The 25635-nt window shown below is 46.0% G+C and overlaps 1 protein-coding gene across 1 annotated transcript; it reads right to left on the bottom strand.

Moving 5' to 3' along the window:
• Positions 1-451: 451 nt before the first annotated feature.
• LOC139159280 (zinc finger protein 420-like) lies at positions 452-23908 on the bottom strand. The gene is made up of 8 exons (XM_070736611.1): positions 23122-23908; positions 22020-22127; positions 20514-20640; positions 18877-20033; positions 7346-7741; positions 6256-6369; positions 4764-4890; positions 452-4391 (listed from the first exon to the last, which is right to left on the bottom strand). Exons 1-8 carry the CDS (start codon positions 23482-23484, stop codon positions 3232-3234), a joined length of 3552 nt encoding a protein of 1183 aa, XP_070592712.1. The 5' UTR covers positions 23485-23908; the 3' UTR covers positions 452-3231.
• Positions 23909-25635: the final 1727 nt, after the last annotated feature.

The raw sequence follows: 25635 nt of genomic DNA, 5'->3' as shown, positions 1-25635 counted from the left end.
TGGTACCTTGTCATACGAATCCTCATCATACGAACTTTTTGAGATACAAACCCAGGGTTCGGATTTTTTCTGCCTCTTCTTACAAACTTTTTTCACCTTATGAACCCACTGCTGCCCCTGGGATGCCCCGCCTCCGGACTTTCGTTGTAAGCAAAGCACCCGTTTTTGCGATCCTGGGATTCCCGAGGCTCCCCTCCATGGGAAACACCACCTCCGGACTTACGCGTTTTTGCGATGCTGGAGGGGAATCTCAGAAGGGGAATCCCAGGATCGCAAAAACGGGCGCTTTGCTGGTATTGGAAGTCCGGAGGTGGGGTTTCCAAGCGAGGGAAGCCTCAGCGAAATCGCACCATCGCAAAAACATGGAAGTCCTTGAAACCCCACCTCCGGACTTCTGTGTTTTTGCGATGGTGCAATTTCGCTGAGGCTTCCCTCGCTGGGAAACCCCACCTCCAGACTTCCGTTGCCAGCGGAGTGCCCATTTTTGCGATCCTAGGATTCCCCTCCTGGGATTTCCCTATGGAGTGGAGCCTCAGAGCACCCGCTGCTGGGATGCCCTGAAGCGCTGGAATTTTCCTGGGAATTCACATCTCCAAACTTCCCTTGCCAGCCAAAGCACCCCATTCTTGCATTGCTGGGATTTTCCTGAGGCTCCTCTTTCTGGGATTCTCTTCATTTTTGCCAGCACTAATTTCAATTCCAGTGACAAACTCACCCCTTCCAAACTGCATGGGGAAAAGGAGCTGAATGGGGTGGACAAAAACAGGAGGAAAAGACTCAAGGAACTCAAGAGAGGAGAAAGGTGTAGAGGAAATGAGCAGAGTGGGGTGGGCAAAAACGAGAGGGAAAAACTCATGGAGCTCAAGAGAGGAGAATGGTGTGGGGGAAATGAGCAGAGTAGGGGGGACAAAAACGGGAGGAAAAGACTCATGGAACTCAAGAGAGGAGAAAGGTGTGGGGGAAATGAGCAGAGTAGGGGGGACAAAAACGGGAGGAAAAGACTCATGGAACTCAAGAGAGGAGAAAGGTGTGGGGGAAATGAGCAGAGTAGGGGGGACAAAAACGGGAGGAAAAGACTCATGGAGCTCAAGAGAGGAGAAAGGTGTGGGGGAAATGAGCAGAGTAGGGGGGACAAAAACGAGAGGAAAAGAATCATGGAACTCAAGAGAGGAGAAAGGTGTAGAGGAAATGGGCAGAGTGGGGGGACAAAAACGGGAGGAAAATACTCATGGAACTCAAGAGAGGAGAAAGGTGTAGAGGAAATGAGCAGAGTGGGGGGGACAAAAACGGGAGGGGAAAACTCAAGGAACTCAAGAGAAGATAAAGATGTAGAGGAAATGAGCAGAGTGGGGGGGGACAAAAACGGGAGGGGAAAACTCAAGGAACTCAAGAGAAAAGAAAGAAGTAGAGGAAATGAGCAGAGTGGGGGGATAAAAACGGGAGGAGAAAACTGAAGGAACTCAAGAGAGGAGAAAGGTGTAGAGGAATGAGCAAACTGGGGGCCAAAAACGGGAGGGAAAGACTCATGGAGCTCAAGAGAGGAGAAAGGTGTGGGGGAAATAAGCAGAGTGGGGTGGGCTAAAACAGGAGGGAAAGGCTCATGGAGCTCAATAGAGGAGAAAAGTGTGGGGGAAATGAGCAGAGTGGGGTTGGCAAAAACGAGAGAGAAAGGCTCATGGAACTCAAGAGAGGAGAAAGGTGTGGAGGAAATGAGCCGAGTGAGGGGGACAAAAACGGGGTGGCATAGAAAGCTTTTGGGAGCGATATTAGAGGCAATTTGGGGTGGCATATGGAGCATCTGGAGGGGTAATTTTGGGGGCAATTTGCACAATGTAGGAAGTTTTTGGTGGAGCGATTTTGGAGGTGATTTGGGGCAGTGTAGAAAGCTTTTGCAGGGGTGATTTTGGAAGCAATTTGGAGGGGTGTAGGAACCTTTTGGTGGAGCGATTTTGGAGGTGATTTGGGGCGGTGTAGAAAGCTTTTGCAGGGGTGATTTTAGGAGCGATTTGGAGGCGTGTAGGAAGCTTTTGCGGGAGCAATTTCGGAGACAATTTGGGGTGGCATAGGGAGCATCTGAAGGGGTAATTTTGGAAGCAATTTGGAGTAGTGTAGGAAACTTTTGGGGGAGCAAGTTTGGAGGTGATTTGGGGCAGTTTAGGAAGCTTTTGGAGGAGTGATTTTGGGAGCAATTTGGAGCGGTGTAGAAAGCTTTTGGAGGGGTGATTTTAGCAGCGAGATTGGGCAAAGGAAGCGGTAGGTTAGGGTGGATTTTGGCAGCGGGATGGGGTGACTGCAGGGATCAGAGGAAGTGGCAGGGAAATGGGGCAGCTCCAGCGTTCCCAGCCTCGGGACTGCAGGTGCAAGCAAAAGGAGGTGGTGAATCCCGGCGGGGGCAGCAAGCAAATGGGAAATCCCAGCAGTAGCAGTCACAAGGCAGGGGAATCCCTGCGACTGTAAGAGAGCGCACACACAGTAAAAGAGCCCACGCACCTGGGCTCAGGTTCGTAAGACGGAAAGGGTTTTTAAGACAAGGCAAAGAAATTTTAAACCCTGGGTTCGTATCTCAAAAAGTTCGTATGACGAGGCGTTCGTAAGACGAGGTATCATTGTATAGTTATAAATGCTCAGTCATGATATCTTTGCTTCACTTACTCATTCAGTTCAGCTACAGTCATAGAAACATAGAAGACTGACAGCAGAAAAAGGCCGCACAATCCATCTAATGTGCCCTGATAATATTTCCTGTATTTTATCATAGGATGGATAGTTAAAAACCAAGATTTCAAAATCCAGGGGATTGGGAAAGACTCTCAGCTCCATGTTCGGAATGTTGCTTTTTCCACACCCCTTTTTCCCATCAGCCCTTCTTAAATACTGCTAGGGAGTGGCCAAATGTCCTATACAGATAGTCACCTCCAAGACCTTCTATACATAATTTTAACCTCCTGACCCTTGTATCTAATAGGGGTTCCCAATCCGAAACCTCCCCATCGTCCTCTGATTCAGACACTACCATAGCTGGGAGTTCTACAGACTTTGATGGTCCTCCAGGTTCCAACTCCCCTTCACTCGCACTTGCAGACTCTGTTATCAAGAACACTGGTCTAGGATACCCAGACAGACCCGGCTCGTCCTCCTCAAAATCCATGACCAGATGAACTGGACGTGGACCACTCACAACAACTGTTAAGATGTCCTTTCCAGGTAAAGGTCTTTTCACATTTGAGGCATTTATATGCTGTCGCCCATGTGAATCCTTTGGTGGCAAGTAAGAAAAGCATTGGTAATGAAACTCTGTCCACATTCCATGCATTTATGTGATCTCTCCCCAGTGTGGATACTTCTGTGAAAATTAAGATGTCCCTTCCGGGTAAAGGTTCTTCCACACTCCAAGCATTTATGTGGTCTCTCCCCAGTGTGGATCCATTGATGATAATTAAGACGTTCCTTCCGGGTAAAGGTCTTACCACACTCCGGGCATTTATATGGTCTCTCCCCAGTGTGGATCCTTTGATGATCATTAAAATGTCCCTTCTGGGTAAATGTCTTTCCACACTCTGTACATTTATATGGTTTCTCTCCAGTGTGTATCTTTTCATGACAATTAAGATGTACCTTTTGTTTAAAGGTTTTTCCACATACCATGCATTTATATGGTCTCTCTCCAGTGTGTATCATTTTGTGATCATTAAGATTTCCTTTCCTTTTAAAGCTCTTTCCACATTTCATGCATTTATATGGTCTCTCCCCTGTGTGGATTTTGTTATGAGATTTAAGATTCCCCTTCTGTGCAAAGCTTTTTCCACACTCCATGCATTTATGTGGTCTCTCCCCAGTGTGGATCCTTTTGTGATGGTTAAGATTTTCTTTCCGGGCAAAAATCTTTCCACATTTTAGGCATTTATGTGATCTCTCCCCATTGTGGCTCTTTTTGTGGAGAATAAGTTTACTCTTGCTAATTAATCGCTTTCCCCTCTCCATGCACAGTTTCATCTCTCTGCTCTGTCTGGAATCCCTCTCAGATCTTACAAAGGTGTGTGGTTTGCTTTTGCTGTATATTTCTTTTAGTAAAGGAAGTGAGAAAGAATGATTGACATAGTTTTCATACATTTTCCCTTCAGTCTGATTAATGCCACATTCTTGTAAATCAAATTGATTTTTTTCTTTCCACCCATATTTTTCTTTTTTCTTTCCTTCCAGATCTTGCTGGGACAGGACGATAGGGGTTCCAACAGGAACAGAAGTGGATGATTTATCCCCTCCATTCTCTGAGTGGTTTATCTCTGGTCTCCCTGTGTCCTCTTTAGGGCCAAATATCACATCTTCAACTTCACGCCCCTCTGTCTTTAATCTTGCTTGCTTGCTATTCTCATTTTCCAACCCATCATCTCCTCGGAAAAGAAAAGAAATATTTCCGTTACAATTAGAAAAGTGAACATCCTTCCCCTTAAAAATCATGTGTTCTAGGTTTGGTATCACCTACGTGTCCAGCTAGGATGTGAAGGCTGCAAATTGTTATCTAGAACATTCTGATGGTACCCAAAGAATTTTTGGCCAAGAAACATATTAAGGATTTGGTGCTGATTGCTCATTCTGTTCAGCCACTGCCATGAATATCTAGGGCATTTCCAGAGTGTACAGGGAATATATAAGGCTTTGAGGAGGAATGATCACCTAAAGCATCTGTGCATAAATAGCTAGCCATCCTCCACTGAAAGAGAACTCCCCCAATGAGTGGAAGCCAGAGGAAAGCTTGGCCTTACCCAGAAGAGCCATATTCTTCAAAACCTCCCACGTGACATCTGCGCACAAGTTCTTCTGACCAGAATCTAGCAGCTCCCACTCCTCCAGCGTGAAGTCCACAGTCACCTCCTCAAATGGACCTGATCTCTGATAGAGAAAGAAAATGTTACTTGGCAGACATTTATTTATTTATTTATTTTTATTTATTGTTAGAGTTGGAAGGGACCATGCAGGTCATCAAGTCCAACCCCCTGCCTAAGCAGGAACCCTATAGCATCCTAGCCAAATGGCAGTCCAATTTACTCTTAAAAATGTCCAGAGTATTGGAGTTCACAACGTCCGCTGGTAGGTTGTTCCACTGGTTGATCGTTCTGACCATCAGGAAGTTCTTCCTTATTTCCAGGTTGAATCTCTCCTTGGTCAGCTTCCAGCCGTTGTTCCTCGTCCAGCCCTCTGGTGCCCTAGAGAATAAAGTGATCCCCCCCCTCTCTGTGGCAACCCTTCGTATACCTGTAGACTGCTATCATGTCCGCTCTGGCCCAACTTTTCTCTAGGCTATCCATGCCCAGTTCCCGCAGTCTCTCTTCGTAAGTCTTGGTTTCTAGACCCCTGATCATTTTGGTTGCTCTTTTCTGCACCTTCTCCAGAGTTTCAATGTCTTTTTTGAAGTGTGGTGACCAGAACTGAACACAGTACTCCAGGCACGGTCTGACCAGGGCGTAGTAGAGTGGTATTAAGACTTCCCTGGTCTTGGAGTGTATTCCCCTGGCAGGAAAGACTTGGACATTTTCTTTCTTACCACACAAACTGGGAACAGATGTTCAAAAGGAATTAAATGGACATTTCCTTGGTGAAAACAGATTTATGTCTGCATGTCCATGTCATCTTTGGGGCTGGGAAGCCGTAGCTCCACAAATCATGACTTAGATGCATCCAGGCTGTAGGATGGCAACACAACCAACATTGCAGAGCTTCTCAGTGGATCAGAATAGCTCAGCAAGGTGGTTTCAGGGAGCAGTCCCCTAGGCTAACATCCACTCCAAATTTTTCCTACCTAGCTTCAAAACATTGGCAATGAGCCTAGAAATCCCAAGTCGCCTAGCTAACAGTCTTATTCTTGCAGTTATGTAACAATCACTTAGGGTCCTATCTTCATGGGATTCACCCTTAATCTCATTTTTTACCCTTACTCTTATTGTTTAAATTCTTAGGGCTTCATTTCTAACTAGGTTTCAGCACTCTTCTGAAAAATATGAAGTATTAAACTTTTTCCATCAAACAAATTTTCTAATAAATTTCTAACTTTCAAATTGTCTAATATAACGAAGCCTACCAATTTTCTCTTTTTTAAAACTCAATAACCATCTTGAATGCTGAGCGTAATTTAGCAGGATATTCTCGGGGGGGGGGCACTGAGTTCAAATGGTCAGAGATTGTGCATTTGATGATAAAATCAGATCATGAACGGATGGAGTTTGTACTGCACTGCTCTCAGAAGAAACCTGCACTTACCTGGCAAGGAGGCCCCAGTTGGATTCTCCTGAAGCGCAGCTCCTGGGAAGGGCTGGATGGATCTCCTCTTTCCTGGAGCTCTGCGGAGACCTTCCCCATAAACAGCTCCTGCACCTGACAGAAGTCTGGTTTATGATCCAATCACAAAGAACCAGAACCAGATTAGTTTGCCTGCCTTACTTTTTGCCTCTGTACCTCTATTATCCCAACCCAAGTCAAAGTAAGAGAACTTGGGATTGCGCTCTATATGTGGCTTCTATTTCTGGGCAAACTGTGGTCATTTTAGATGGATATTGGACTTACGGAGCCCTAAAAGAGCTGCTATGAAAATCACAAGTACTCCGTAAGGAAGAACTGTTCAGGGGGACATGACACTTTCATTAACATTAGAAAACAATATTATGTGATATGAGTGAGGAAAAGAAAGAACCTACATTCTACAGTGTAACATTTTAGAGAAATAAAGTGGGGTTGAGCTTGAGCCTGTTATTGCCCATCCAGACCCTAAAAGCCTCCAGAAACCGGCACATCACTTCCACTGCTTCACTGAGGGGACACATGGTTGAAATGTACAGCTGAGTATTATCAGGATACTGTTGGTGACTCACCCCATGCCCTCTGATAATCTCACCCAATAATAATTTAATAATATAATTTGATAATTTAATACTTTAATAATTTAAAATTTCAATAGTTTAATAATTTAAATATCATCAGTTCGTGCTCCAATTAATTCCTGCACCCGAGGAAAGAAAAAGAGATGTTGGAGAAGAAATTGTGACCACTTCCCTCAAATTCAAGACCCTCTTATATCCCTCAGGAGTTTGGGTGGTAGAAATAGGGTTGAATTCTCTTACGATTATCTCCAGAAATAAAAAATATTTAAAGAAACAAAAAGATTCAAAGAAGAAATTAGCTCTGCAAATATTGGCAGTTAGGAGGCTAATTCTGTTGATTGGCAATTGAAAGAAGATCTCCCGTTTGATCCTGACCGGCTCAAGATCGACAGCCTTCAATCTCTCCTTCCTATTAGCAGTTCACTGCAGACCCCGAGCGATCCTCGGTTCTCCCCTCCCCACCCCGAACTCACCTGCCCCTCCTGCGGCTCTTCCCTCTGGGCTCGGCTGAGCAGGAAGCCTTCGGCCAGGGCCACCGCCTGGGAACAGCTCTCGGCTCCGCACTCCCTCACCCAGCCCGCCATCTCCGGGGGCAGCAGGGCCAGCAGCTGCTCCAGCACCACCCGGTCCAGCATCTCCCCTTTGCTGCTCCTCTCCGGCCGCAGCCACTGACGGCACAGCCGGTGCAGGCGGCTGCAAAGCTCCCGGGGCCCCTCGGCCTCCTGGCGGCAGCCTTCGAGACCACGGAAGCGCCGCCGGTGGATCTCCGGGCTGAGGGAGTCCTCGGGGAGGCTTTTCAGGCTGTTTTCCCCCCCGGAGTCCCATCCGTTCTCCATCGGATTTACTGCTCGAGGATAAACAAAACAAGGCTATGACAATTGGAGGTTGCCCCCACACAGACAGACACACCCGCCGCCCACCACTTCCACTAATTTCCCGGTTTCCAGGAGGTGAAGAAACGGGGGCTCGTTTAAATCGAGGCTTCGGTGCCTGAGGAGACCAACCGCCAATCGTTCCTCTCACAATTTCCTGCCCAGTGCAAACAATAGATACTGCCTTCCTAGAGCGGGCCTTTCATTGCCGGACAGCCGCCAGTTCAGCGCTTCTGCCCTTCGAGTGGTGGAGTGGAGGACTGTCGCGCAAAAGCGAAAGCGAAAACTGCATGTAAAGGGAGCCCGATGCTCTCGGCGTCGCCCCTCTAAATCAAACGCTAGGTCCTGTTCCTTTAAGAGGGACTCGGGGAGACTGTTGCAAAAATAGGGACGGTGTCCGGCTGCTGAGAATGAGGGCTAAGTATCAGAAGGCGCCTGACAGGCACCGTTTCCAATCTGCTCACGGGAAGAGCAACTGCAAATCGTTCCGCCACGATTTGTCTCCAACAGCTCCCTTGGAGAGTCTCGATCAACGAGTGCTCCTTCCTAGAGCGGCAGAACGCTACAGGCGCCCCTCCTTTCCTCTCGATGGCTAGAGAGTTTTTCTCTGGGAAGCATACACCTACACACACCGCTTTATTCTCCGCTCGGCGAGTACCGACTACGGTCTTCTACGCCAGTGTTTCCCAACCTTGGCCACTTGAAGATATTTGGACTTCAACTCCCAGAATTCCCCAGCCAACGAACGCTGGCTGGGGAATTATAGGAGTTGAAGTCCAGATATCTTCAAGTGGCCAAGGTTGGGAAACACTGCAGATGGCTATAAAGTTTCGGGGGGGGGGCGAGGGGGGGGCTTGGCAGCGATAGCGACTGCAGAAACACCAGCATTGAATCTCTCGGCTGAGGTCACCCTCCATACCTGGAGATCTCTAGGCCTCCATTGGGTTTCTTCCTTGAGGATGGCCAAAAGAAGCCAAAGGCAATCTGACGTGTTTCCCTGCTTCTCCATACCACCCCCCCCCTGCTGCACCTGGGGAAAAGCAGCAGCAGTTTTTTCCCAATTTCCTGTATGTTCATGGGCTCACATGTCTCATCGAGATAAGATGCGTGCTTCCTAGAAGGACCTTGCTTTTTCCACCAATTGTATCTTACAGTTGAGAAGCCATGATAATAGTTTTTTTCCCTGACTGGTGAACACTCACACAACCATAAAATACTCAACCTAGAACTCTTCTCATATGGTGAATGGAAATGAATCATTGGACATGGATTAGAGTAGGGGTCCTCCTGAACCTATGGGCTGAAGTCTACTACCAGGCAGTTCCCTGTTGACCAGCAGACTGAGTGGCTGGTCAGTGCAGGCATTCACATGCTTGTACCTCTTTCTACTGGCACTAGTGTTTCCATGAGTGTGGAGTGCTGGGTCACTGTGCCTTGGGGTACTGGGGATCCAGCATGTGTTGCCCAGGTGCTACCAACACCATGAGTATCATTCAGGCACTAATGTCCCTACAAGTGTGTGGGCGCCAGGCTTGTTTGCTCTTGTGTGCTTGTTTTCGCACACGCATGTGTACATGACAACTGTCCCTCTCACCGTCCAGGCTGCCAACCCAGAACATTTGGGCAAGTCTACATTAGAGAACAAAGTACCTGTATACCATATCACGAAGAGAAGAATTGTAATGGAAATGGGCTGGTCGCATAGCAAGAAGAACCGATGGCAGGTGGACCAAGGCAGCTATAGAATGGATCCCACTTGATAAAAAGCACCCATGAAAGAGATCTAAAACAAGGTGGAGTGATGGTATCAGCAAGTATTGTGGGGCCCAATTCGCAAAAGAAGGCTCAGGATAATATTGAAGATGTTGGGCTTTGTTGGGTATTCTGGTTAATATTAATATTACTAGTATTAGCAGAGTTTAGCTGGCTTAAGTTGCAGCGGATTCAGTATGGCAAGAAATCAATTGTATGGCTTAGAATCCCATTTGTTGGTAATGATTACTCCTTCATAAAGATGAAATAAACTAATATTTACTTACAATCCTCCTGATTCGTGCATTTACATAATGCAGGCATATATGGTTATATTTCAGTATATATCAATAACTTCTGGATGCTTCCATGCGTGAGGATGTCTTCGGATTGATCTCACACATGTCCTCTGCCGAGGACAATGGAGCACACGGGGGAGAGAGAAGGAGGTGGAAGAAGGCTCAACAGGGCCAAAAAGAGGATCAGAAGGGGAGGAGCATCTACTCTGCAGAAGTTTATATAGTCTGCAGAGTACCTGCCCCTTTTGGTCATCAAAAGGTGACACGCTAGTCAGTTAATTGCGACCTGACCATAGAGGTATGTTTACAAGACAGTGCAAGCATGTAGTAGAGTGGTTAAACCCAACAGAAGACACCTTCATCTTGCAGTGGATAGACAATGGCTAAAAAGATGACGCCGAGGGCAAAGAAACCAAACCATGTACAGGAAGCTTGCGTAGCTATAGAAATGATTTCATTCAGAAAAGGGGCATCCCTTCCCCTGCCTCAGAAATAACTAAATCTTGAAAATAATAAAGTGAAGAATTGAAACAATAAATAACTGAGCATGTCAGAAAAATTGCATGTACACACAGAATAAAGTTGCTGGCATTGAAGCTTCTTCCAGAAAAAGTGTGAGCATTAAAAGATATCAGTACTCATTAAAATTATGGATGAGCTAATTTATAAAGGTGAACTATACCAACAATAACATAAATCATTTAAAATTAAGATTTTCTATTAAGATGATAAAATCACAATATACCAAAAAATGTAAGATCATAAATACATATACGATACGATATGGATCACTGCATAAAATATAGCAAGATATTAGTAAGAATAAGACAGTGAAGAGACAAGGATAACTCTCTTGTTTTTAACTGGTCGTTTGTTTTTCTTTTTTCCGTTTCTTTTTTTCCTTTTGAAATGTCTAGATTCCTTAGACTGTCTACAGCTGACCTCTCCTCTTTTCTAAGAGGTCTGTAAGGGTGGCGACGCCCAGTGGAGCGCCGTTTTTGCAATTTTTTTCCCCTTCCACGCATTAATCCATTTTACATTGTTTCCTATGGGAAACATTGTTTCGTCTTACGAACTTTTCGCCTTACGAACCTCCTGGAACCAATTAAGTTCGTAAGACGAGGTATCACCATATTCTAATAATTCTAAGGGATCCCATTTCTGTTTCCCCATCGTTTTTTCCTTCTCTAGTTTTAAAATTCTAGTTTCTTTGGGTGGAACTGGCTCCTTTCAATTTACAAAATACCATGATTTTACACAAGGTATTTCACTGCTTGTCTTTTGCCTATGTATTTTTCTAGTTTCCCTATCCAATATCTATTTGATTCTCCCAACTGATTCCAACGATAATCAGGTGGGCTTTCTACATATTGAGGCCATTTCTTCTAGCACAAAGTTTTTTTCTAGAGTCCAAGTTGCTAAATTTTCATCATCCCATTGACTTAGTAATTGTCCTAAAAGACTATTGGAAGGGATTTGTACCTCCCTATTTGTTAGTTTTATAGTTACTTTCTTCTCTTTTCATTTACAACAAAACCAACTACAACAATTGCCCATCCCCTTAAGAGTTTTCCTGACTATGGTTTCCTGAGTTATCAATTTTACAACCACTCGAGATCCACGACACAAGACTGCTTCCCCTCAGCCTGGCCTTCCCCCTCTCAAAGGTAAGGAACCACAAAATTTCAGGTCCGTGCTCGCTCTGGACTCACTAGTGTTCCTGGAACAGAGTCCAATACACACACACTGGCATTATTGATCAACCTCCCATAATCGCTCTTCTGATTACCCAGGTAAAATTGTATGTTCCCTCCTTTGGGGCAAAAGTATTCTTACTTGGGCCAGTGCACTGGATTACCTGGTTGGGCTGCCTTAGTTGTTGATTCTTTCCCCTGATATTGTAGACCAGAGTTGTCAATTTAGTTTCGGTTCAGAGCACGTAAATGGGAGTTTAGCCTCAGATTACTCTAGGGCAGTGCTGTAAAGCCTGGACGGCTTTCCTGCTCGGGGGGTGGGGGCGAATCAACTCCAAGGGAGTCCGAAGGGGCCCAGACAGCCACTCCGTCCCGACTGCCCCGGTTTCCAGTAAGGGAGAAACGGGGCTCCTCGTCTTCTTCAGACCTTCTGCACAGCTGCAAACCGCTCCGCCTTCAACACCTGTCTTGGAGAGTCTGGACAAACGAGTGCTCCTTCCTAGAGGAACAGAACACAACAGGCGCCCCTCCTTTCCTCCCGCTGGCCATAGAGTTTTTACTGGGAAAAACCCGCCCCCTCATTCTTTCCCGCTCCGGGAGTACCGACAACTGTATTATGCGCATGCTCCTTCCCTGCCCAATGACTTTGTCGGGCTGCTCAGACTCAAGTGATGCTCTAGCCTTTTCAGGGGGGGGGCCAGAGAAATTGTGATGGGTAGGAAGGGTTGGTGTTTCCTTCGGCACCTATGATTTCTCTTGCTCTGGGCAAGAATACGGGTGCCTTCCAGGGGCAAATGGAAGAAGTTTTAGGGCAGGGAGAGACTTGATGGAGGGGATTGGAAATGACAAAAGTGGCAAGTGGAGTCATAGGACAGGCGTCCCTCAAATCAATGTATCCGTTTATTACTTATTCATCTTCTTTTAACGACCGCCTCCCCCATAATTCCTTGAAGGGTGAATGGAGCTAATAGTTTGTTTACTGGCCCGATGCTCTTCCTGGCACCAATATGGAGTTTTGTTCAGCAGATACATTATTACTCCTCAACTCACAACACTATACCGTACGCAACTAGATTTGCAATCCTAAATTTAGAAAGCTTAGAACTAGGTGGGCTTAAACACGACCTAAGCACAGGCCATAAAATCATCTGCCACAATGTCCTTTCTGTCAACTACTTCAGCTTCAACCACAACAACACACAAGTACACAACAAACTTAAAGTAAACCGCTTTGAACTCGACTGCAGGAAATACGACTTTAGTAACCCAGTTGTTGATGCATGGAACTCATTACCTGACTCTAGTTTCACCTCCTAACCCCCAAAAATTTACCCTTAAGACTATCCACTCTTGACCTCTCCCGATTCTTAAGAGGTCAGTTAGGGACATGCATAAGTGCACTACTGTGCCTTCCATCCCTTGTCCTAATATCATGTATATAAACAATGTTATATCTTTGTGTACCACCGAAATCTACTTGACAAAACAGTATAATAAATAAAAATAAAATATTATTGTGTCCAGAGAAAGATCTGCCTCTACCTAGGATTGAACTCAGTCTCCTTATTGTGAGGCGAGAGCTCCTTCTCTAGGGCCCCCTACTAAGTAAGGGAGTAAAAAGTCTTCTGGATATTCCAGGCCAATTTGGGGGCCTCTCTGTTGGTGGGTTGCCACTTCTCTATGGGGGTATCTCCTTTAGTGTTGTGAGCCGCCCTTAGTCCTCAGGGATTGGGCGCCACATAAGTTAAACAGACAAACAACCAACCAACAGTGTGCTGAGTCTGTCATTTTTGTTCCTAATTCATCTCTATAAGACTTAGAATAGCAGTTCCCAAACTTTGTAACTTGGTGTGTGTCCGTGCACTGAGATCCACTAATGGAAAGAGAGAAGCTTTTGGAAGTCTTAGAACCCTTCAGGGTTTTCCGCACTGAAAGTTTTGCAAAGGGACAGAAGGCCTGAAGCAATTTTGTCCATTTGCAAAAGTTCCGGGTATGGAAAAGCCTTTGGGTGGGCAGTCTCTCATCTGCCACAATGCAACTGGCAAACACTACACAGGTGAAGTGAGTTAAGATGCTCTCTCTGGTGCAGCAGTAAAAGGTCACCAACAGTTTTTCATTGAGCTGTTGTTTCCTGAGAAGTCTCTGCTGGCCCTTTGACCAGTGCTGCAATGTGAGTGTCCCAGGTCAGGTCCTTTTTCATGATAACACCCAGAAATGTGAAACTGACCACCTACTCCATTCGTTCTCCAGTGATTACCAAGGTCTGGATATCTGATCTATTCCTTCTATAGTCCACTACAGGCTTCTTTGGAATGGATCTTCCCAATAGAATTAAAGTATCATCCAAATGTAATACAATCTGAGAATACAATACATTGATACCTCATCTTACGAACGCCTCTTCTAACATACTTTTCGAGATACGAACCCAGTGTTTAAGATTTTTTTGCCTCTTCTTCCGAACTATTTTCACCTTAGGAACCCAAGCCGCTGCTGCTGGGATGAAGGGGTTTCTTTTTTTCCCTTTTTTGAAGAAAGAAAAGGGAGGGGCGGCTTGGAGGGGGAAATAGTTTGCATCTGAAAAAGTAGAACAGTGTGCTTGCACAGGCGCTGAAAGGGTGTCTTTTGAAGAAAGAAAAGGGAAGGGTGGCTTGGAGGGGGAAAGAGTTTGCATTTTAAAAAGTAGGAGAATAGCATGCTTGCACAGGCACTGAAAGGGTGTCTTTTGAAGAAAGAAAAGGGAAGGGCGGCTTGGAGGGGGAAAGAGTTTGCATTTTAAAAAGTAGGAGAACAGCATGCTTGCACAGGCACTGAAAGGGTGTCTTTTGAAGAAAGAAAAGGGAGGCGCCTTTCTTCCTTCCCACTCACCCTTTAGCCTAGCCTTGCTTCTTCCACCTGCCCCCTTTAGCTGCTCCTCCCTGCCCTCTATTCGCCTCCCTTCTAAAGTTTGGGATTTTCCTGAAGGATTTGCACACATTATTTGCTTTTACATTGATTCCTATGGGAAACATTGTTTCGTCTTAAGAAATTTTCACCTTACGAACCTCCTCCTGGAACCAATTAAGTTCGTATCATGAGGTACCACTGTACACAGAACTATTAAACAAACAATTACATTTATGATCTAAGGAAGAATTAGAAGAAAAAGGTATACTATTGGACCGGCAGACGTATTTTCAGGTACAAGATACTTTTCAAAATGCCCTTCAATAAGGGCCAGATTTTCAAATAGGAAGGAGCGGCCTGAATAAGATACTCATGGAAAAGGAAGAAAAATTAATTGGCAAAACTTATACATTTTTAATTAGATACAAAACACAGGAGGAGATTGTGAAAGACAATATGATCAGCTATGGGGAAATTTTTGGATAGCCCATAGAATTAGTCAAATGGGAAAGACTGTGGTCAAACAACTGGAAAATTACACGATCCAATGCATTCAAGGAAAACCAGTGCAAGATGTTTTATCACTGGCATTTATCAACAAAAAGAATGTAAAAAATATTCCCGAACGCATCCCCTTGGTCAGTGATGACAAACTTATGACACGCATGCCACAGATTGCATGTGGAGCCATACCTGATGACACGCAGGGATTGCTCTATGACAGTTCCAGGGTGCCAGCTGATTTTCGCTCTTCTTTTCAGCCATTTTCGCTCTCTTCAGGCTTCAGGAAAGCTTTAAGACTTTAATAAGTTTTGCTACACAGTGGTACCTTGTCATACGAATCCTCATCATACGAACTTTTTGAGATACAAACCCAGGGTTCGGATTTTTTCTGCCTCTTCTTACAAACTTTTTTCACCTTATGAACCCACTGCTGCCCCTGGGATGCCCCGCCTCCGGACTTTCGTTGTAAGCAAAGCACCCGTTTTTGCGATCCTGGGATTCCCGAGGCTCCCCTCCATGGGAAACACCACCTCCGGACTTACGCGTTTTTGCGATGCTGGAGGGGAATCTCAGAAGGGGAATCCCAGGATCGCAAAAACGGGCGCTTTGCTGGTATTGGAAGTCCGGAGGTGGGGTTTCCAAGCGAGGGAAGCCTCAGCGAAATCGCACCATCGCAAAAACATGGAAGTCCTTGAAACCCCACCTCCGGACTTCTGTGTTTTTGCGATGGTGCAATTTCGCTGAGGCTTCCCTCGCTGGGAAACCCCACCTCCAGACTTCCGTTGCCAGCGGAGTGCCCATTTTTGCGATCCTAGGATTCCCCTCCTGGGATTTCCCTATGGAGTGGAGCCTCAGAGCACCCGCTGCTGGGATGCCCTGAAGCGCTGGAATTTTCCTGGGAATTCACATCTCCAAACTTCCCTTGCCAGCCAAAGCACCCCATTCTTGCATTGCTGGGATTTTCCTGAGGCTCCTCTTTCTGGGATTCTCTTCATTTTTGCCAGCACTAATTTCAATTCCAGTGACAAACTCACCCCTTCCAAACTGCATGGGGAAAAGGAGCTGAATGGGGTGGACAAAAACAGGAGGAAAAGACTCAAGGAACTCAAGAGAGGAGAAAGGTGTAGAGGAAATGAGCAGAGTGGGGTGGGCAAAAACGAGAGGGAAAAACTCATGGAGCTCAAGAGAGGAGAATGGTGTGGGGGAAATGAGCAGAGTAGGGGGGACAAAAACGGGAGGAAAAGACTCATGGAACTCAAGAGAGGAGAAAGGTGTGGGGGAAATGAGCAGAGTAGGGGGGACAAAAACGGGAGGAAAAGACTCATGGAACTCAAGAGAGGAGAAAGGTGTGGGGGAAATGAGCAGAGTAGGGGGGACAAAAACGGGAGGAAAAGACTCATGGAGCTCAAGAGAGGAGAAAGGTGTGGGGGAAATGAGCAGAGTAGGGGGGACAAAAACGAGAGGAAAAGAATCATGGAACTCAAGAGAGGAGAAAGGTGTAGAGGAAATGGGCAGAGTGGGGGGACAAAAACGGGAGGAAAATACTCATGGAACTCAAGAGAGGAGAAAGGTGTAGAGGAAATGAGCAGAGTGGGGGGACAAAAACGGGAGGAAAAGACTCATGGAACTCAAGAGAGGAGAAAGGTGTAGAGGAAATGAGCAGAGTGGGGGGACAAAAACAGGAGGAAAATACTCATGAAACTCAAGAGAGGAGAAAGGTGTAGAGGAAATGAGCAGAGTTGGGGGGACAAAAACGGGAGGAAAAGACTCATGGAGCTCAAGAGAGGAGAAAGGTGTGGGGGAAATGAGCAGAGTTGGGGGGACAAAAACGGGAGGAAAAGACTCATAGAACTCAAAAGAGGAGAAAGGTGTAGAGGAAATGAGCAGAGTGGGGGGACAAAAACGGGAGGAAAAGACTCATGGAACTCAAGAGAGGAGAAAGGTGTAGAGGAAATGAGCAGAGTGGGGGGACAAAAACAGGAGGAAAATACTCATGGAACTCAAGAGAGGAGAAAGGTGTAGAGGAAATGAGCAGAGTGGGGGGACAAAAACGGGAGGGAAAAACTCATGGAACTCAAGAGAGGAGAAAGGTGTAGAGGAAATGAGCAGAGTTGGGGGGACAAAAACGGGAGGAAAAGACTCATGGAGCTCAAGAGAGGAGAAAGGTGTGGGGGAAATGAGCAGAGTGGGGGGGACAAAAACGGGAGGAAAAGACTCATGGAGCTCAAGAGAGGAGAAAGGTGTGGGGGAAATGAGCAGAGTAGGGGGGACAAAAACGGGAGGAAAAGACTCATGGAACTCAAGAGAGGAGAAATGTGTAGAGGAAATGAGCAGAGTGGGGGGACAAAAACGGGAGGAAAAGACTCATGGAGCTCAAGAGAGGAGAAAGGTGTAGAGGAAATGAGCAGAGTAGGGGGGACAAAAACGGGAGGAAAAGACTCATGGAACTCAAGAGAGGAGAAAGGTGTAGAGGAAATGAGCAGAGTGGGGGGACAAAAACGGGGTGGCATAGGAAGCTTTTGGGGGAGCAATTTTGGAGGCAATTTGGGGTTGGCCTATGGAGCATCTGGAGGGGTGACTTTGGGAGCAATTTGGAGCGGTGTAGGAAGCTTTTGGGGGAGTGATTTTGAAGGTGATTTGGGGTGGCATAGGGAGCATCTGGAGGGGTGATTTTGGGAGCAATTTGGAGGGGTGTAGGAAGCTTTTGGGGGAGCGATTTTGGAGACGATTTGGGGTGGCATAGGGAGCATCTGGAGGGGTGATTTTGGGAGCAATTTGGAGGGGTGTAGGAAGCTTTTGGGGGAGCGATTTTGGAGACGATTTGGGGTGGCATAGGGAGCATCTGGAGAGGTGATTTTGGGAGCAATTTGGAGCATTGTGAGAAGCTTTTGTGGGAGCAATTTTGGAGGCAATTTGGGGTGGTATAGGGAGCATCTGGAGGGGTGATTTTAGGAGCAATTTGGAATGGTGTAGGAAGCTTTTCGGGGAGCAATTTTGGTGGTGATTTGGGGGCAGTTCAGAAAGTTTTTGGAGGGGTGATTTTGGGAACAATTTGTAGCGGTGTAGGAACCTTTTGGAGGGATGATTTTGGAGGTGATTTTGAGCGGTTTAGGAAGCTTTTGGAGGGGTGATTTTACTGTGAGATGGGGCAAAGGAAGCGGTAGGCTATAGAGGATTTTGGTAGAGGGATGGGCTGACTGCAGGGAGAAGAGGAAGTGGAGGGCTAGAGGGGAATGTGGCAGGGAAAGGGGGCTGCTCTGGCATTCCCAGCCTCGGGACTGCAGATGGAAGCAAAAGGAGGTGGAGAATCCCGGCGGGGGCAGCAAGCAAATGGGAAATCCCGGCAGTAGCAGTCACAAGGCAGGGGAATCCCTGCGGCAGTAAGAGAGCACACACGCAGAAAGAGTGTCCATGTACCCGGGCTCAGGTTCGTAAGACGGAAAGGGTTTTTAAGACGACGCAAAGGAATTTTATACCCTGGGTTCGTATATCGAAAAGTTCGTATGACGAGTAGTTCGTAAGACGAGGCATCACTGTATAGTCATAAATCCTCAGTCATGATATCTTTGCTTCACTTAATTACTCATTCAGTCAAGCTACAGTCATAGAAATATAGAAGACTGACAGCAGAAAAAGGCCGCATGGTCCATCTAATCTGCCCTTATACTATTTCCTGTATTTTATCACAGGATGGATAGTCAAAAACCAAGATTTCAAAATCCAGGGGATTGGAAAAGGCTCTCAGATCCATGTTCGGAATGTTGTTTTTTCCGCACCCCTTTTTCCCATCAGCCATTCTTAAATTCTGCTAGGGAGTGGCCAAATGTCCTATACAGATAGTCACCTCCAAGACCTTCTTCTATAGATAATTTTAACCTCCTGACCCTTGCATTTAACAGGGGTTCCTAATACCAAACATCCCCATCATCCTCTGACTCAGACACTACCATAGCTGGGGATTCTACAGACTGTGATGGTTTCACATTTGAGGCATTTATATGGTGTCGCCCGTGTGAATCCTTTGATGGCAAATAAGAAAAGCATTGGTAATGAAACTCTGTCCACATTCCATGCATTTATGTGGTCTCTCCCTAGTGTGGGTCCATTGATGAGCATTAAGATATCCCTTCCGGGTAAAGGTCTTACCACACTCCGTGCATTTATATGGTCTCTCTCCAGTGTGGTTCCGTTGATGAACTTTAAGCTGTCCTATCTGGATAAAGGTCTTTCCACACTCCGTGCATTTATATGGTCTCTCCCCAGTGTGGGTCCATTGATGATCATTAAAATGTCCCTTCTGGGTAAAGGTCTTTCCACACTCTGTACATTTATATGGTTTCTCTCCAGTGTGTATCTTTTCATGACAATTAAGATGTACCTTTCGTTTAAAGGTTTTTCCACATACCATGCATTTATATGGTCTCTCTCCAGTGTGTATCATTTTGTGATCATTAAGATTATCTTTCCTTCTAAAGCTCTTTCCACATTTCATGCATTTATATGGTCTCTCCCCTGTGTGGATTTTGTTATGAGATTTAAGATTCCCCTTCTGTGTAAAGCTTTTTCCACACTCCATGCATTTATGTGGTCTCTCCCCAGTGAGGATCCTTTTGTGACGATTAAGATTTTCTTTCCCAGCAAAGATCTTTCCACATTTTAGGCATTTATGTGATCTCTCCCCATTGTGGCCCTTTTGGTGGAGAATAAGTTTACTCTTGCTAATTAATCGCTTTCCCCTCTTCATGCAGAGTTTCCTCTCTCTGCTCTGTCTAGAATCCCTCTCAGATCTTACAAAGGTGTGTGGTTTGCTTTTGCTGTATATTTCTTTTAGTAAAGGAAGCGAGAAAGAATGATTGACATAATTTTCATACATTTTCCCTTCAGTCTGATTAATGCCACATTCTTGTAAATCAAATTGATTTTTTTCTTTCCACCCATATTTTTCTTTTTTCTTTGCTTCCAGATCTTGCTGGGAAAGGACGATAGGGGTTCCAACAGGAACAGAAGTGGGTGATTTATCCCCTCCATTCTCTGAGTGGTTTCTCTCTTGTCTCCCTGTGTCCTCTTTAGGGCCAAATATCACATCTTCAACTTCACGCCTCTCTGTCTTTAATCTTGCTTGCTTGATATTCTCATTTTCCAACCCATCATCTCCTTGGAAAAGAAAAGAAATATTTCTGTTACAATTAGAAAAGTGAACATCCTTCCCCTTAAAAATCATGTGTTCTAGGTTTGGTATCACCTACGTGTCCAGCTAGGATGTGAAGGCTGCAAATTGTTATCTAGGACATTCTGATGGTACCCAAATAATTTTTGGCCAAGAAACATATTAAGGATTTGGTGCTGATTTTATTTATTTATTTATTTATTTATTTATTTATTTATTTATTATTTGGATTTGTATGCCGCCCCTCTCCGAAAACTCGAGGCGGCTCATTCTGATCAGCCACTGCCATTGCTCATTCTGATCAGCCACTGCCATGAATATCTAGGGCATTTCCAGAGTGTACAGGGAATATATAAGGCTTTGAGGAGGAATGATCACCTAAAGCATCTGTGCATAAATAGCTAGCCATCCTCCACTGAAAGAGAACTCCCCCAATGAGTGGAAGCCAGAGGAAAGCTTGGCCTTACCCAGAAGAGCCATATTCTTCAAAACCTCCCACGTGACATCTGCGCACAAGTTCTTCTGACCAGAATCTAGCAGCTCCCACTCCTCCAGCGTGAAGTCCACAGTCACCTCCTCAAATGGACCTGATCTCTGATATAGAAAGAAAATGTTACTTGGCAGACATTTATTTATTTATTTATTTATTTTTATTGTTAGAGTTGGAAGGGACCATGCAGGTCATCAAGTCCAACCCCCTGCCTAAGCAGGAACCCTATAGCATCCTAGCCAAATGGCAGTCCAATTTACTCTTAAAAATGTCCAGAGTATTGGAGTTCACAACGTCCGCTGGTAGGTTGTTCCACTGGTTGATCGTTCTGACCATCAGGAAGTTCTTCCTTATTTCCAGGTTGAATCTCTCCTTGGTCAGCTTCCAGCCGTTGTTCCTCGTCCAGCCTCCGGTGCCCTGGAGAATAAAGTGATCCCCCCCTCTCTGTGGCAACCCCTCGTATACCTGTAGACTGCTATCATGTCCGCTCTGGCCCAACTTTTCTCTAGGCTATCCATGCCCAGTTCCCGCAGTCTCTCTTCGTAAGTCTTGGTTTCTAGACCCCTGATCATTTTGGTTGCTCTTTTCTGCACCTTCTCCAGAGTTTCAATGTCTTTTTTGAAGTGTGGTGACCAGAACTGAACACAGTACTCCAGGCGCGGTCTGACCAGGGCGTAGTAGAGTGGTATTAAGACTTCCCTGGTCTTGGAGTGTATTCCCCTGGCAGGAAAGACTTGGACATTTTCTTTCTTACCACACAAACTGGGAACAGATGTTCAAAAGGAATTAAATGGACATTTCCTTGGTGAAAACAGATTTATGTCTGCATGTCCATGTCATCTTTGGGGCTGGGAAGCCGTAGCTCCACAAATCATGACTTAGGTGCATCCAGGCTGTAGGATGGCAACACAACCAACATTGCAGAGCTTCTCAGTGGATCAGAATAGCTCAGCAAGGTGGTTTCAGGGAGCAGTCCCCTAGGCTAGCAAACTCCTAATGACACATCCACTCCAAATTTTTCCTACCTAGCTTCAAAACATTGGCAATGAGCCTAGAAATCCCAAGTCGCCTAGCTAACAGTCTTATTCTTGCAGTTATGTAACAATCACTTAGGGTCCTATCTTCATGGGATTCACCCTTAATCTCATTTTTTACCCTTACTCTTATTGTTTAAATTCTTAGGGCTTCATTTCTAACTAGGTTTCAGCACTCTTCTGAAAAATATGAAGTATTAAACTTTTTCCATCAAACAAATTTTCTAATAAATTTCTAACTTTCAAATTGTTTAATATAACGAAGCCTACCAATTTTCTCTTTTTTAAAACTCAATAACCATCTTGAATGCTGAGCGTAATTTAGCAGGATATTCTCGGGGGGGGGGCACTGAGTTCAAATGGTCAGAGATTGTGCATTTGATGATAAAATCAGATCATGAACGGATGGAGTTTGTACTGCACTGCTCTCAGAAGAAACCTGCACTTACCTGGCAAGGAGGCCCCAGTTGGATTCTCCTGAAGCGCAGCTCCTGGGAAGGGCTGGATGGATCTCCTCTTTCCTGCAGCTCTGCGGAGACCTTCCCCATAAACGGCTCCTGCACCTGACAGAAGTCTGGTTTATGATCCAATCTCACAGAACCAGAACCAGATTAGTTTGCCTGCCTTACTTTTTGCCTCTGTACCTCTATTATCCCAACCCAAGTCAAAGTAAGAGAACTTGGGATTGCGCTCTATATGTGGCTTCTATTTCTGGGCAAACTGTGGTCATTTTAGATGGATATTGGACTTATGGAGCCCTGTTGCAATAACTAAAAGAGCTGCTATGAAAATCACAAGTACTCCGTAAGGAAGAACTGTTCAGGGAGACATGACACTTTCATTAACATTAGAAAACAATATTATGTGATATGAGTGAGGAAAAGAAAGAACCTACATTCTACAGTGTAACATTTTAGAGAAATAAAGTGGGGTTGAGCTTGAGCCTGTTATTGCCCATCCAGACCCTAAAAGCCTCCAGAAACCGGCACATCACTTCCACTGCTTCACTGAGGGGACACATGGTTGAAATATACAGCTGAGTATTATCAGGATACTGTTGGTGACTCACCCCATGCCCTCTGATAATCTCACCCAATAATAATTTAATAATATAATTTGATAATTTAATACTTTAATAATTTAAAATTTCAATAGTTTAATAATTTAAATATCATCAGTTCATGCTCCAATTAATTCCTGCACCCGAGGAAAGAAAAAGAGATGTTGGAGAAGAAATTGTGACCACTTCCCTCAAATTCAAGACCCTCTTATATCCCTCAGGAGTTTGGGTGGTAGAAATAGGGTTGAATTCTCTTACGATTATCTCCAGAAATAAAAAATATTTAAAGAAACAAAAAGATTCAAAGAAGAAATTAGCTCTGCAAATATTGGCAGTTAGGAGGCTAATTCTGTTGATTGGCAATTGAAAGAAGATCTCCCGTTTGATCCTGACCGGCTCAAGATCGACAGCCTTCAATCTCTCCTTCCTATTAGCAGTTCACTGCAGACCCCGAGCGATCCTCGGTTCTCCCCTCCCCACCCCGAACTCACCTGCCCCTCCTGCGGCTCTTCCCTCTGGGCTCGGCTGAGCAGGAAGCCTTCGGCCAGGGCCACCGCCTGGGAACAGCTCTCGGCTCCGCACTCCCTCACCCAGCCCGCCATCTCCGGGGGCAGCAGGGCCAGCAGCTGCTCCAGCACCACCCGGTCCAGCATCTCCCCTTTGCTGCTCCTCTCCGGCCGCAGCCACTGACGGCACAGCCGGTGCAGGCGGCTGCAAAGCTCCCGGGGCCCCTCGGCCTCCTGGCGGCAGCCTTCGAGACCACGGAAGCGCCGCCGGTGGATCTCCGGGCTGAGGGAGTCCTCGGGGAGGCTTTTCAGGCTGTTTCCCCCCCCGGAGTCCCATCCGTTCTCCATCGGATTTACTGCTCGAGGATAAACAAAACAAGGCTATGACAATTGGAGTTGCCCCCACACAGACAGACACACCCGCCGCCCACCACTTCCACTAATTTCCCGGTTTCCAGGAGGTGAAGAAACGGGGGCTCGTTTAAATCGAGGCTTCGGTGCCTGAGGAGACCAACCGCCAATCGTTCCTCTCACAATTTCCTGCCCAGTGCAAACAATAGATACTGCCTTCCTAGAGCGGGCCTTTCATTCCCGGACAGCCGCCAGTTCAGCGCTTCTGCCCTTCGAGTGGTGGAGTGGAGGACTGTCGCGCAAAAGCGAAAGCGAAAACTGCCTGTAAAGGGAGCCCGATGCTCTCGGCGTCGCCCCTCTAAATCAAACGCTAGGTCCTGTTCCTTTAAGAGGGACTCGGGGAGACTGTTGCAAAAATAGGGACGGTGTCCGGCTGCTGAGAATGAGGGCTAAGTATCAGAAGGCGCCTGACAGGCACCGTTTCCAATCTGCTCACAGGAAGAGCAACTGCAAATCGTTCCGCCACGATTTGTCTCCAACAGCTCCCTTGGAGAATCTCGATCAACGAGTGCTCCTTCCTAGAGCGGCAGAACGCTACAGGCGCCCCTCCTTTCCTCTCGATGGCTAGAGAGTTTTTCTCTGGGAAGCATACACCTACACACACCGCTTTATTCTCCGCTCGGCGAGTACCGACTACGGTCTTCTACGCCAGTGTTTCCCAACCTTGGCCACTTGAAGATATTTGGACTTCAACTCCCAGAATTCCCCAGCCAACGAACGCTGGCTGGGGAATTATAGGAGTTGAAGTCCAGATATCTTCAAGTGGCCAAGGTTGGGAAACACTGCAGATGGCTATAAAGTTTCGGGGGGGGGGGGGGCGAGGGGGGGGGCTTGGCAGCGATAGCGACTGCAGAAACACCAGCATTGAATCTCTCGGCTGAGGTCACCCTCCATACCTGGAGATCTCTAGGCCTCCATTGGGTTTCTTGCTTGAGGATGGCCAAAAGAAGCCAAAGGCAATCTGACGTGTTTCCCTGCTTCTCCATACCCCCCCCCCCCCCCGTTTCACATTTGGAGGTGCAGAGACATGGCCGTCAGCTTCCTTGAACTTTCTGCACCTGGGGAAAAGCAGCAGCAGTTTTTTCCCAATTTCCTGTATGCTCATGGGCTCACATGTCTCATCGAGATAAGATGCGTGCTTCCTAGAAGGACCTTGCTTTTTCCACCAATTGTATCTTACAGTTGAGAAGCCATGATAATAGTTTTTCCCCCTGACTGGTGAACACTCACACAACCATAAAATACTCAACCTAGAACTCTTCTCATATGGTGAATGGAAATGAATCATTGGACATGGATTAGAGTAGGGGTCCTCCTGAACCTATGGGCTGAAGTCTACTACCAGGCAGTTCCCTGTTGGCCAGCAGACTGAGTGGCTGGTCAGTGCAGGCATTCACATGCTTGCACCTCTTTCTACTGGCACTAGTGTTTCCATGAGTGTGGAGTGCTGGGTCACTGTGCCTTGGGGTACTGGGGATCCAGCATGTGTTGCCCAGGTGCTACCAACACCATGAGTATCATTCAGGCACTAATGTCCCTACAAGTGTGTGGGTGCCAGGCTTGTTTGCTCTTGTGTGCTTGTTTTCGCACACGCATGTGTACATGACAACTGTCCCTCTCACCGTCAAGGCTGCCAACCCAGAACATTTGGGCAAGTCTACATTAGAGAACAAAGTATACCATATCACGAAGAGAAGAATTGTAATGGAAATGGGCTGGTCGCATAGCAAGAAGAACCGATGGCAGGTGGACCAAGGCAGCTATAGAATGGATCCCACTTGATAAAAAGCACCCATGAAAGAGATCTAAAACAAGGTGGAGTGATGGTATCAGCAAGTATTGTGGGGCCCAATTCGCAAAAGAAGGCTCAGGATAATATTGAAGATGTTGGGCTTTGTTGGGTATTCTGGTTAATATTAATATTACTAGTATTAGCAGAGTTTAGCTGGCTTAAGTTGCAGCGGATTCAGCATGGCAAGAAATCAATTGTATGGCTTAGAATCCCATTTGTTGGTAATGAATGATCACTCCATAAAGATGAAATAAACTAATCTTTACTTATAATTCTGTTGATTCATGCATTTACGT

This window comes from Erythrolamprus reginae, chromosome 2, assembly GCF_031021105.1.
Source record: "Erythrolamprus reginae isolate rEryReg1 chromosome 2, rEryReg1.hap1, whole genome shotgun sequence".
In the NCBI taxonomy this organism is placed as follows: Eukaryota; Metazoa; Chordata; class Lepidosauria; order Squamata; family Dipsadidae; genus Erythrolamprus; species Erythrolamprus reginae.
This window is presented reverse-complemented; position numbering and strand designations above follow the sequence as displayed.

Bases quoted from the DNA above. Each gene is read 5' to 3' on its own strand.
- LOC139159280 (XM_070736611.1), bottom strand. From the start codon at position 23,484: ATGGAGAACGGATGGGACTCCGGGGGGGGAAACAGCCTGAAAAGCCTC. The intron at 6,370-7,345 runs GTGAGTTCGGGG...GACTTCTGTCAG, and splicing joins AAGAGCCGCAGGAGGGGCAG to GTGCAGGAGCTGTTTATGGG. The intron at 4,392-4,763 runs GTAAGGCCAAGC...TTCTTTTCCGAG, and splicing joins GAAGAATATGGCTCTTCTGG to GAGATGATGGGTTGGAAAAT.